The following is a 12,842-nucleotide window of genomic DNA, read 5'->3' as shown; positions in this document are numbered from 1 at the left end:
GATGAAAACGGGGAAAAAGCTGAAATTTTGAACTCTTATTTTTCATCTGTCTATACATCTGAGGAGCCAGATAATGAAGGCTTCCCTTGTAATATGCCCAGTTCTAGTAATTTAGCTACGGACGCGTGGGTCACCCAGGAGGAAATTCAAAAGAGACTTGAACATGTAAAGGTAAACAAAGGTCCAGGGCCGGATGGGATTCATCCCAGGGTATTAAATGAGCTGAGCGCTGTGATTGCCAAACCTCTTCACTTAATTTTTCAGGATTCATTGAGGTCTGGCATGGTGCCAAGAGACTGGCGGATTGCTAATGTGGTGCCGTTATTTAAAAAGGGATCCCGTTCTCAGCCTGAAAACTATAGGCCTGTTAGTCTGACATCAGTAGTAGGAAATAAGGGATAGGGTACTTGAATACATTGCAGTTCACAATACTATTAGTTTGTGCCAGCATGGTTTTATGCGTAACAGATCTTGCCAGACTAATTTAGTCGCCTTTTATGAGGAGGTGAGCAGGAACCTTGATGCTGGAATGGCAGTTGATGTCATCTACTTGGACTTTGCTAAAGCGTTTGATACAGTACCTCACAGAAGGTTAATGATCAAATTAAGGAATATTGGCCTAGAACATAATATTTGTAATTGGATAGAGAACTGGCTGAAGGATAGAGTACAAAGAGTGGTTGTAAATGGAACATTTTCTAATTGGACTAGTGTGGTTAGTGGAGTACCGCAGGGGTCAGTCCTTGGGCCTTTGCTGTTTAACTTGTTTATTAATGACCTGGAGGTGGGCATAGACAGTACTGTGTCTATTTTTGCTGATGACACTAAATTGTGCAAAACTATAAGTTCCATGCAGGATGCTGCCGCTTTGCAGAGCAATTTGACAAAATTAGATAACTGGGCAGCAAACTGGAAAATGAGGTTCAATGTTGATAAGTGCAAAGTTATGCACTTTGGTAGAAATAATATAAACGCAAACTATCTACTGAATGGTAGTGTGTTGGGGGTTTCCTTAATGGAGAAGGATCTGGGGGTTTTTGTAGATCACAAGTTGTCTAATTCCAGGCAGTGTCATTCTGTGGCTACTAAAGCAAATAAAGTGCTGTCTTGTATAAAAAAGGGCATTGACTCAAGGGATGAGAACATAATTTTGCCCCTTTATAGGTCCCTGGTAAGGCCTCACCTTGAGTATGCAGTGCAGTTTTGGGCTCCAGTCCTTAAGAAGGATATTAATGAGCTGGAGAAAGTGCAGAGACGTGCAACTAAACTGGTAAAGGGGATGGAAGATTTAAACTATGAGGTGAGACTGTCGAGGTTGGGGTTGTTTTCTCTGGAAAAGAGGCGCTTGCGAGGGGACATGATTACTCTGTACAAGTACATTAGAGGGGATTATAGGCAGTTGGGGGATGTTCTTTTTTCCCATAAAAACAATCAACGCACCAGAGGTCACCCCTTTAGATTAGAGGAAAGGAGCTTCCATTTGAAGCAGCGTAGGTGGTTTTTCACGGTGAGGGCAGTGAGGTTGTGGAATGCCCTTCCTAGTGATGTGGTAATGGCAGATTCTGTTAATGCCTTTAAGAGGGGCCTGGATGAGTTCTTGATCAATCAGAATATCAAAGGCTATTGTGATACTAATATCTACAGTTAGTACTAGTGGTTGTATTTATAGTTTATGTATGTGAGTGTATAGATTGGTAGGTGTGGGTTAGGTGTGCTGGGTTTACTTGGATGGGTTGAACTTGATGGACACTGGTCTTTTTTCAACCCTATGTAACTATGTAACTATAACTATGTAACCTCATAAGATACCTGATCCCATGCTGGTTATGATAAACAGATGACTGGATCAACATTCCAGGGTATTAATTCCAGAAAGACCTTTGTACAGGTCATTCTGAATTCAGAAACGTCTTTAAGACGACTTATTACTGAAGATATACCATGACCTGGATAAATAAGAATCTTCACAAACTGTGAAAATGGCAGCAGGTTTAATTTCCCAATTGAAAGTCAATAGGTAAAAATCTGATTGGCTGTTGGTAGCTCTGCCTACTTTTTGTAGCCTTGTACCGGCATTTACTAACTCTGCAAAGATTAGGAACCCTGGTATTAATATTTAAAGAATGGCAGCAGTTTACATTTAAACCAATGAAAGTCTATAGGTAAAATGTGATTGGCTGTTATTGGTTCTGCACAGTTTTTTAAACTTGAGACATTGTCAACCAGTGAAAAACTGTGCAAAGTTTGGAGACCCTGGCGATAAATGTGTAAGAATGGCAGCAGTCAAAATTTCCCCACTGAAATCAATAAAAGAAATTTGATTGGCTGTTGGTGGCACCACCAACTTTAGCTACCCTTGAATGCATAGTCACCCAGTGATGGCTAGTGCAAAGTTTGAGAACTTTAGCATAAATTGTGTGAGAATGGCAGTGTTTGAAATATAAAATAATGAAATTCAATGGATGAAATCTGAATCTACCCATCTACTGAAAGTTAATTGGTGAAATCTGATTGGCAGTTTGTAGCTCCGGCTCCTTTCGGGCACCCAACAAATGTCATCTTTTCATTCAGATTGAACCTATGACAATGTGACTCAAGTTTGGTGATTGTAGCCTCAAAAAGGCAGCAATTTAAATTCCTCCATTACAAGTTAATTGGTTAAATTTAATTGGCTGTTGTTGGCTCATCCCACTTTTGGGCATCCAACAACTATTGCCTTTTCTTTTGGGCTGACCCCATGACTATGTGATTTATGTTTGGAGAGTGTGGCTTCAAAGTTCTTAGACAGGCAGCAGTTCAGATGTCCACATTAAAGTCAACAGGTGAAATTTGATTGGCTGCTGTTAGCCCCTCCCACTTTAGTTTGTCCAACAAATGACATCAAGAGCATCATGGGTAAGCACAACTATCAGACCAACATAGAGGGGAGACACATAGAGGAAAAATAACATTCATCCCACATGTGGCTGGAATATCGGAAAAAAAAAAAAAGTAGACTTTCAGCTTGAGGGAAATCACTGTTCATTTCTTGCGGAAATAGGCCAGCACAAACTGGACCATAGTCAGTAACTACTGCTTAATATATTAAAATGTTAAGCATCAGTTACTGACTGTGGTCCAGTTTGTGTTGGCCTATTTCTGCAAGAATTAACCATTGAAAGTGGATCACCCTTTCACACCTCTGTATTCCAGGAAAACCCTATTATAATGGAACCATTGTGATTGATGTTGGTGACTGTATTACTCTACCAGGGTTTAAAATGCTGGGGAATTACTGGGGAATCACTTAGTTGAAGTGAATGTATTAGCATTTTTAGTTTGCTCAAATGTTTAACCAGTAGCAATTTTCATTCACCCCAACAAAAAGGTATTTTCTGCTGCTTTATTCCAACAAAAAGTGTAATTTCTCATCACTCTTCTCATCACTCTTAAAAGGTAGAAAAAAAGGGTTGGGAGTTTTCCTAGTTTTGATTTACCGTATATACTCGAGTATAAGCCGATCCGAATATAAGCCGAGGTACCTAATTTTACCTAAGAAAACTGGAAAAACTTATTGACTCGAGTATAAGCCTAGGGTGTTTTTTTTTAAACTGTCAGGCAAGTTTGGGAAGGCTAAGGAAGATGCCATACTAAGTATCAAGTACTTGCCATCCTGCTGTGTGCGCTCCCATCACAATGCGGCATGTCTCCCAGCACAACTGACAGCAAAGCTTCTATCTATCTATCTATCTATCTATCCTGCAAACGCAAAAATGCATAGCAACATCTAAATCTGCTATACTTCTACTTAAATGCATGGGTATAGCAACATAAATGATATGGACATTAGTCACATATCATAAGTTATACTTTTATACAATATACATGTGGGTGTGGATATGTGTTTCTGCAATTCTAAGTGTGTATATGTATGTCTCCTTATGTGTGTATGTATCTGTGTACTTATAGATAGATACATATGTACATATGCATGTCTGTGTGTAACTTTATGTGTTTGCTTATATTTGTGTGTATATGTATGCCTGTGTGTGCTAATGATTGTGCTCAGGCATTTTCCCTGTAATTCAATGGAGGAGTGTGACTGCTAAAAACCTATATGCAGGTATGTGCCTCTCCTATGCCCATGTATAGTACGTATGTATGGGAAGGTGGTGTACGCAAGAGAAATGCCTTGCCATACCTTTTGTATAAGCTGCTGCAGCGGGACCCGTCCGTCCACAGGATGGGGCTGGGAGTGCTGCTGTATATACTCTCATATATCTACACAAGCATGCACAAGTTCCCTGTGCTCTTCATTTACCCGCTCGCTAGCCCGAAGCCACGCACCTAAGAGTGTGCGCGCGCTTGTATATGCACGCCGACGCGAGCCGCTGGCGCGATCCCTCTTAATAACTTTGTACAAGTGACTATTAATAACTTTATAACTGTTTAAATGCATCCTATTACATCAGAAATCCTGGCACTCTAATTTATGTTGCTAAGCCCAGGGTCCTGGAAGATGGTTGGCATTGCCATAGCAACCTGCACCTTACCACTCAATATGTAGTTCTAGCATACCATACTAGTCCTTATCTTGGTGCAAATCATATATATGCATACCTCCTCTAGCAACTTCCTATACCACTAACCCCTGAACTTCAGCTCAAGAGTCACACAGGGAATGTTTGGAACTGCAGTCTCCTCTACATATGGTGCAGTGGACTTGGATATTTTCTGCTGCTAGGGCCCTTAGTTAAAGAGGGGGGGGGGGGGTGCTGCTGCCACCGTATAGACACAACGCCAGCCGCCCGCTCCCTTGCCCCAAGCCATGCATGTGAGAGTCAGCTGCTGCGAGCCGCCGGTGGGACTTGGCAGACCACAGACGGGGCTTGGGGGTGCTGCAGGATGACGCGAGCCACCCGCTCCCTAGCCCCCAGCCGCGTGCGTGCGAGTGAAAAGATGCGTGCCGGCGGTGGCACCCGTCCGTCCACGGGGGGTGGAGAGGTGGTTGGTGTGCTGCCGCCGCATTTACATGGCGTGAGACGCCCGCACCCTAGCCCCAAACCGCGCGTGTGAGCCGATGCGTGCTGCCGTATATACTCGAGTATAAGCTGAGGGGGTCTTTTGAAGCCCATTTTTGGAGCTCAAAAACTCGGCTTATACTCGAGTATATACGGTATACTGGGATTATCTAGAACACCGCTCTTCATATGTGGGATAAAGCATCTGATTCCTAAGTGTGTCCATTATTCACAGTTTAATATTCATTTTTTCCATATATCTATAACATTCAAGGTTTTGATTTCTTAAAAGGGGATTTGGGAAGAGGCCTGGAAAACAGATGCAGTTACACAATCTCTTATCCAAAACCACAGTTTCCAAAATCTCAAACTTACTCCATGTTATGTACTTGCAAGCAGAATAAAATAATGTATATGCAGCCATCAAATTAAAGATCCTAACTGGAACAAAGCTGACTAACGCCACATTGTTTCAACACTACATACAGTCAGAACTGGCAGTTTATTTGAAGTGGGTCTGTCACCTAGGCATAAAAACAGTATAATAAAAGCCCTTTTCAAATGAAATGTGAAACCCACATTTTATTAATACATCCATACCCATTATAAAAGCGTTTAAAAACCCTACTGTCAATCATATATTGCCGGCCCCGCCTCTATGCCTTGACAAACACGATAGAAAACAATTTGGAATTATTTCTTGGGGTGACAGGTCCCCTTTAATTGCAGATGCGTTTCAATAGTAATTTCATATACAAATAACTACAAAATAATTGAAATCTGTTATGTGCATAGAAAAGGCTTGCATTGTTTTCATTACACAATATTTTATACTTCAAGGCCTTAAATAATGTTAATTATTATTATTATAATTGTTATTATTATGGTCTGAAAATGCTGGTCTTTGAAATAATTTCCATACCTAGAATACATAGCTTGAATAATTCTCACCTGATAAACATGGTTGACATTAGCAGAAATGAACCTTGCTTTGTATGTATTTCCATCCGTCCATCTCAGCTCCACCATCTGTCCCTCTGCTGGAGGGCCATCCTGAAGGCAATCCATGCTCTATGACATAAGAAATAAACAATGAAATTCATTCTGGACATTTACATTGAATTAAAGATCAGTTCAAGGGAGGATCATCGTTACATACAGAACTTCCTTAAAGTGTGTCAACACGTGAGCACCATGGCTATATGGCGGTTTTAAAGCTAATTTTCTGCGTTTTTGATTGTGTACAAAAAAACATGTCAGAATGATGTACCATTCTAATGCTTTGCATCGTAATAAAAGGTGTTGACCATAAGGCACCGGTTACATGGACTATTTACGCCACTTCTCTCCCAGCAGTTTTCAGTCAGGCAGAGAAAAATGGATCTACTCCATGTGGCTGCATGCAGGTGGAAGCTGTGATGGTCAACGCAGCTACCGTGCAATGCGTATTAGAGCAGATCCACTCCATGTGACTGGGGTCTAAAGTACATTTGAAGAAATGATGGTACCAACCAGTACCATCTATGTCTTTATGACAGCCTTGGTATTACGTTCTCCATAACCGACTAAATCTTGAAAAGATGATAAAAGTGTAATTGCATATATAGGCATCAATTCTCACTACAACCTCTAGAAGCCTGTGCTCCTGTGTACAAGATTGTTTATATAAATTGTATGGCTTATGAAAGATAATAAAAAGTGTTGAGGAGATTTGAAGAGACAAAAATGTAGTAGCAGAGGTCTGAAGTTTTACTGAAGGCACAGTGGTGCAGAGGCCAAGAAAACATAAGATTAATAAAGTATATGGCATATAAACAATATTGAAAATACTGCACAAACTGTCATGCTACTGCAAAATCAACATATTCTGTGTTGTAACTGCAATAATAAAAGTGAACTGACCCCAGAGAAATATATATTTTTTTGAAAATTACATATTATGATCAATCCAAAATGGATAAACATGTATTTCCACACCAAACTGCTAAATCTAGGTCTAGATTGGGAGTGTCCCAAGTTACTGGCCAGAAGTCTGAAGCAATGCCATTCATTCTGAAAGTACACATCATAGGGTTTCGTGTTGTAGTAACGAATAAAGGAATTCTGGAGGAAATAACATTTTGAAAAGGTTAATTCTACCTTACACCATTAGGGGCAGTTTACCAAGTGGGCTGCAAATCTCTCTCTATAGTATTGGGCTGTATACCTGGTGATTATAATCAGCAAATATTTCAATTGGTTAACCCATTTAAGCCCTTAGAGAGACCCTTTAATATCAGGATCAGTTAGGAAGAATAAGTTATTTTGTGAATAACAAGCTATTTTTTCCTGTCCAGGTCAAAACTGCCTGCCTGGTTTTCCAAATAAGAAAATCTGAACTGGACTCTCCCTGATTGATATGGCAATTGGCCATTTGCCTTTTTTTTTTTTTTTTTTTTTTTTTTTTAAAGTTAAAGTTTTTATTAGGCTTAACTGTTTAAACAGAAAGACAATCAAATAATAGTATGGCAGACCAGCTTGTACAATTGCTGTACAATTCAGAATATCAGAGGGTCAGTACTGTTGCAGAAGATGAAGTCCAGGGTTTCCATATTTTGTCAAACGTATCCGGTACTTGAGAGTTCAAGGTGTGCATTAACTAGTATTTCCCAGTGATTAATAGTAGGCGGTGGTGAGTTCATACAGTGGCTTGCAAAAGTATTCGGCCCCCTTGAACTTTTCCACATTTTGTCACATTACAGCCACAAACATGAATCAATTTTATTGGAATTCCACGTGAAAGACCAATACAAAGTGGTGTACACGTGAGAAGTGGAACGAAAATCATACATGATTCCAAACATTTTTTACAAATAAATAACTGCAGAGTGGGGTGTGCATAATTATTCAGCCCCCTTTGGTCTGAGTGCAGTCAGTTGCCCATAGAAATTGCCTGATGAGTGCTAATGATTTAATAGAGTGCACCTGTGTGTAATCTAATGTCAGTACAAATACAGCTGCTCTGTGACGGCCTCAGAGGTTGTCTAAGAGAATATTGGGAGCAACAACACCATGAAGTCCAAAGAACACACCAGACAGGTCAGGGATAAAGTTATTGAGAACTTTAAAGCAGGCTTAGGCTACAAAAAGATTTCCAAAGCCTTGAACATCCCACGGAGCATTGTTCAAGTGATCATTCAGAAATGGAAGGAGTATGGCACAACTGTAAACCTACCAAGACAAGGCCGTCCACCTAAACTCACAGGCCGAACAAGGAGAGCGCTGATCAGAAATGCAGCCAAGAGGCCCATGGAGACTCTGGACGAGCTGCAGAGATCTACAGCTCAGGTGGGGGAATCTGTCCATAGGACAACTATTAGTCGTGCACTGCACAAAGTTGGCCTTTATGGAAGAGTGGCAAGAAGAAAGCCATTGTTAACAGAAAACCATAAGAAGTCCCGTTTGCAGTTTGCCACAAGCCATGTGGGGGACACAGCAAACATGTGGAAGAAGGTGCTCTGGTCAGATGAGACCAAAATGGAACTTTTTGGCCAAAATGCAAAACTAACACTGCACATCACTCTGAACACACCATCCCCACTGTCAAATATGGTGGTGGCAGCATCATGCTCTGGGGGTGCTTCTCTTCAGCAGGGACAGGGAAGCTGGTCAGAGTTGATGGGAAGATGGATGGAGCCAAATACAGGGCAATCTTGGAAGAAAACCTCTTGGAGTCTGCAAAAGACTTGAGACTGGGGCGGAGGTTCAACTTCCAGCAGGACAACGACCCTAAACATAAAGCCAGGGCAACAATGGAATGGTTTAAAACAAAACTTATCCATGTGTTAGAATGGCCCAGTCAAAGTCCAGATCTAAATCCAATCGAGAATCTGTGGCAAGATCTGAAAACTGCTGTTCACAAACGCTGTCCATCTAATCTGACTGAGCTGGAGCTGTTTTGCAAAGAAGAATGGGCAAGGATTTCAGTCTCTAGATGTGCAAAGCTGGTAGAGACATACCCTAAAAGACTGGCAGCTGTAATTGCAGCAAAAGGTGGTTCTACAAAGTATTGACTCAGGGGGCTGAATAATTACGCACACCCCACTTTTCAGTTATTTATTTGTAAAAAATGTTTGGAATCATGTATGATTTTCGTTCCACTTCTCACGTGTACACCACTTTGTATAGGTCTTTCACGTGGAATTCCAATAAAATTGATTCATGTTTGTGGCTGTAATGTGACAAAATGTGGAAAAGTTCAAGGGGGTCGAATACTTTTGCAAGCCACTGTACACTGCATTGCTATAGTCTTTTTTCCATAGAACAAAAGGAGCCACATAAGTTCTCTGTTACTACTGAGAGGTGCCATAGAATGTCCGTAAAATATCCCAACAGATGGGTGGTTTAGTTTTTCTGCCAGAAATTTTGTGATTTGTGACCAAAATGTCTAAATATGGGCACATTTCCAGATCAAATAAATAAAAAGTTTGCCATACGATGCAGTTTTATTGATGTGAGATATGTTTGATGTAGGATCTTGTTATTAATATGGTTAGAAGAGAGGGGCTGGTCAAAGATGACCCCAAGGCAGCGTGCTGAATTAACAGTGTTAATGGTCATGCCGTCAATAGTAAGGGTGAAAGGAGGAGAAGGTCTAGGTTTGGGCGGGAAGACCATGGAGTCTGTTTTAGCTAGGTTAAGTTTGAGGTGGTGTTGATTCATCCAGAAGGAGATAGCCAGGAGGCAGTTAGCAATCTGGGTTTGAACATCAGTTAGTGCAGGGGTGTCTAAATATAGACATATTTAAGAGTAAAAGAAGAAATAAGGTCTCCTAAACAGAGAGTGTACAGGGAGAACAGCAAAGAGACCAAGTACAGAGCCCCAAGGAAGGGGTAATAAGGGGTAATAAGGGATAGGGTACTTGAATACATTGCAGTTCACAATACTATTAGTTTGTGCCAGCATGGTTTTATGTGTAACAGATCTTGCCAGACTAATTTAGTCGCTTTTTATGAGAAGGTGAGAAGGAACCTCGATGCTGGAATGGCAGTTGATGTCATCTACTTGGACTTTGCTAAAGCGTTTGATACAGTACCTCACAGAAGGTTAATGATCAAATTGAGGAATATTGGCCAAGAACATAATATTTGTAATTGGATAGAGAACTGGCTGAAGGATAGATTACAAAGAGTGGTGGTAAATGGAACATTTTCTAATTGGACCAGTGTGGTTAGTGGAGTACCGCAGGGGTCAGTCCTTGGTCCTTTGCTTTTTAACTTGTTTATTAATGACCTGGAGGTGGGCAGAGACAGTACTGTTTCTATTTTTGCTGATGACACTAAATTGTGCAAAACTATAAGTTCCATGCAGGATGCTGCCGCTTTACAGAGCGATTTGAAAAAATTGGAAAACTGGGCAGCAAACTGGAAAATGAGGTTCAATGTTGATAAGTGCAAAGTTATGCACTTTGGTAGAAATAAAAATATAAATGCAAACTATCTACTATATAAGGGTATCCTTAATGGAGAAGGATCTAGGGGTTTTTGTTGATAACAAGTTGTCTAATTCCAGGCAGTGTCATTCTGTGGCTACTAAAGCAAATAAAGTACAAGTACATTAGAGGGGATTATAGGCAGATGGGGGATGTTCTTTTTTCCCATAAAAACAATCAACGCACCAGAGGTCACCCCTTTAGATTAGAGGAACGGAGCTTCCATTTGAAGCAGCGTACGTGGTTTTTCACGGTGAGGGCAGTGAGGTTGTGGAATGCCCTTCCTAGAGATGTGGTAATGGCAGATTCTGTTAATGCCTTTAAGAGGGGCCTGGATGAGTTCTTGAACAATCAGAATATCCAAGGCTATTGTGATACTAATATCTACAGTTAGTATTAGTGGTTGTATATATAGTTTATGTATGTGAGTGTATAGATTGGTAGGTGTGGGTTGTGTGCTGGGTTTACTTGGATGGGTTAAACTTGATGGACTCTGGTCTTTTTTCAACCCTACGTATGTAACTATGTAAAGGCACCCCCACACTAAGCTGAACCGGGGTAGAGGATTTGTTAGCAAGAGCAACAGAGAAGGAGCGGTTAGAAAGATAGGAAGAGAACCAGGATGCAGCTTGATCCCAGATACCCAGAGAATAGAGCATTTGCATAAGAACTGAATGGTCGGCAGTATCAAAACCAGAGGATAGGTCCAGGAGAATGAGAACTGAGTAGTGTCTTTTGGCCTTGGCAGTCTGGAGATCATTTGCCACTCTACATAAGGCTGTCTCAGTGGAGTGTGCAGGCTGAATACCAGACTGCATAGGGTCCAGCAGATTATAGGTGCAAAGGAAGTTAGTGACACGAGAAAAGACAAGACGTTCCAGGAGTAGGAGAGAGACTGGAAGATAGTTAGATAGGCAGAACAGGTCCAGTGTAGCCTTTTTAAGAATGGGTTTTACACATGCTTGTTTGAATAGAGAGGGAAAAGTACCAGAAGCCAGAGAGGAATTGAATATATGAGTTAGAGCTGGATTAAGGGCGGGGACACATAGTTTTAGGAGAGGTGAAGGCATAGGATCCAGCCAACATGTAGTAGGCAAAGAGGAACGGAGAAGCTAAGAAACTTCCGACTCTGTTACGAGATCAAAGGAGCTGAATACGGAAAGAGGAGATATTGGAAGGTTGAGATTAGTGGTATCTGAAGGTTGGGAAAATTGTTTGTAGATTAAAAGAAAAGTTGATTCTAAGGACATGTAAACCCCACACACAAAAATTTAATCAGTGAACAGACTCTTTGAAATCTTTCAATACCTGCCACTCTGGTTGTCCAGAGGTTAATAGTAAGGCTACAATATCTCCTTAATCACTTAGATTTCCTTCTCCTCTTGTAACCCACTCTACCCCCCCTCAGGAATTTGCTTTGATTCCTGGCTTGCCAGACATGCTCAGTTGTTCTCAGCTCAGAGACGCCCTCCAGTCTAGCAGCCAGTGAAGAGATGGCATTGCAGTTTCCCATAGAAACTCAGCTCTAGCTGTCTGCTTCAGTTATTTTCTCCTAACCTCCTAAACTCAGCTCAAACAAATCAGAAATAGCAAAACAGGGGAGCGCTCACCAGATGGGTTGAACTGCAACTAGGTACTCTGTGCTGCAACGTCTCAAACACGCCCCCGATCCAGGCAAAACTCAGTGAAATATAGATAAATTGTGGATGGAGCACAGGAACATCCTTCCATAAAATATCACTTTTATTCAAACGATTAAAACCATCACGGAGTTAGGCACCCACAGCTTTATGCCTTTCATGGCTTCTCGCCACTTCATCAGAAGCTACACAGGTGCCATGACACAATTGCATTTAAATACACACCCCCAGCCCAAACCCTCTACATAAGTTAACCCTATATAAACCCCAACCGATCCCTTTAAGAACAGAAGTTAGAAAACATCGAAAAATACATATTATTCAATGTACATCCATTATCTCAAGAAGCCCAAACTCAGTAATAATATGTCATATAATACGATTTATACATTAAACTTCATTTATACATTGCACATATGTCCATATATTATACCATCTAAATAATTGCAAAACAATCTCAAACATGAAGCTAAACCGGTGGTACCTGTCACAATAAACCATACAGAACAATGTCTATCCCCATTATATCTTTTTGGTCGGAAATATTTTGTTGAGGTACACTATCAGTTGCATAAATTGAATGTATTTATTACAGGCCATTAGCTCTCTTAAGATGTTGTCATAGTATATTTTATGTTAGTATATTCCAATATATTTTTTCAATTATGTTTTATCATGGCCCACACTGCAAATGTAATTAATCTCAGTCATTACACGTCCTGATCCCTTTAA

The 12,842-nt window shown here is 40.7% G+C and overlaps 1 protein-coding gene across 6 annotated transcripts in view; it reads right to left on the bottom strand.

Moving 5' to 3' along the window:
• kdm4b (lysine (K)-specific demethylase 4B) overlaps positions 1-12,842 on the bottom strand; it is a 311,868-nt gene that overhangs the window by 40,807 nt on the left and 258,219 nt on the right. For all 6 annotated transcript variants that reach the window (XR_004221360.1, NM_203733.2, XM_018091716.2 and 3 more), the window contains 1 exon segment: positions 5,952-6,071. Coding sequence is in view for 5 of the 6 variants with exons in the window: in NM_203733.2 (NP_989064.2) it covers positions 5,952-6,071 (120 nt within the window). In the remaining variant the exon portion in view is untranslated.

This window comes from Xenopus tropicalis, chromosome 1 (genome assembly GCF_000004195.4).
Source record: "Xenopus tropicalis strain Nigerian chromosome 1, UCB_Xtro_10.0, whole genome shotgun sequence".
Classification (NCBI taxonomy): Eukaryota; Metazoa; Chordata; class Amphibia; order Anura; family Pipidae; genus Xenopus; species Xenopus tropicalis.
The sequence above is the reverse complement of the archived record's forward strand: the minus strand, read 5'-3'. Positions and strand labels throughout refer to the sequence as shown.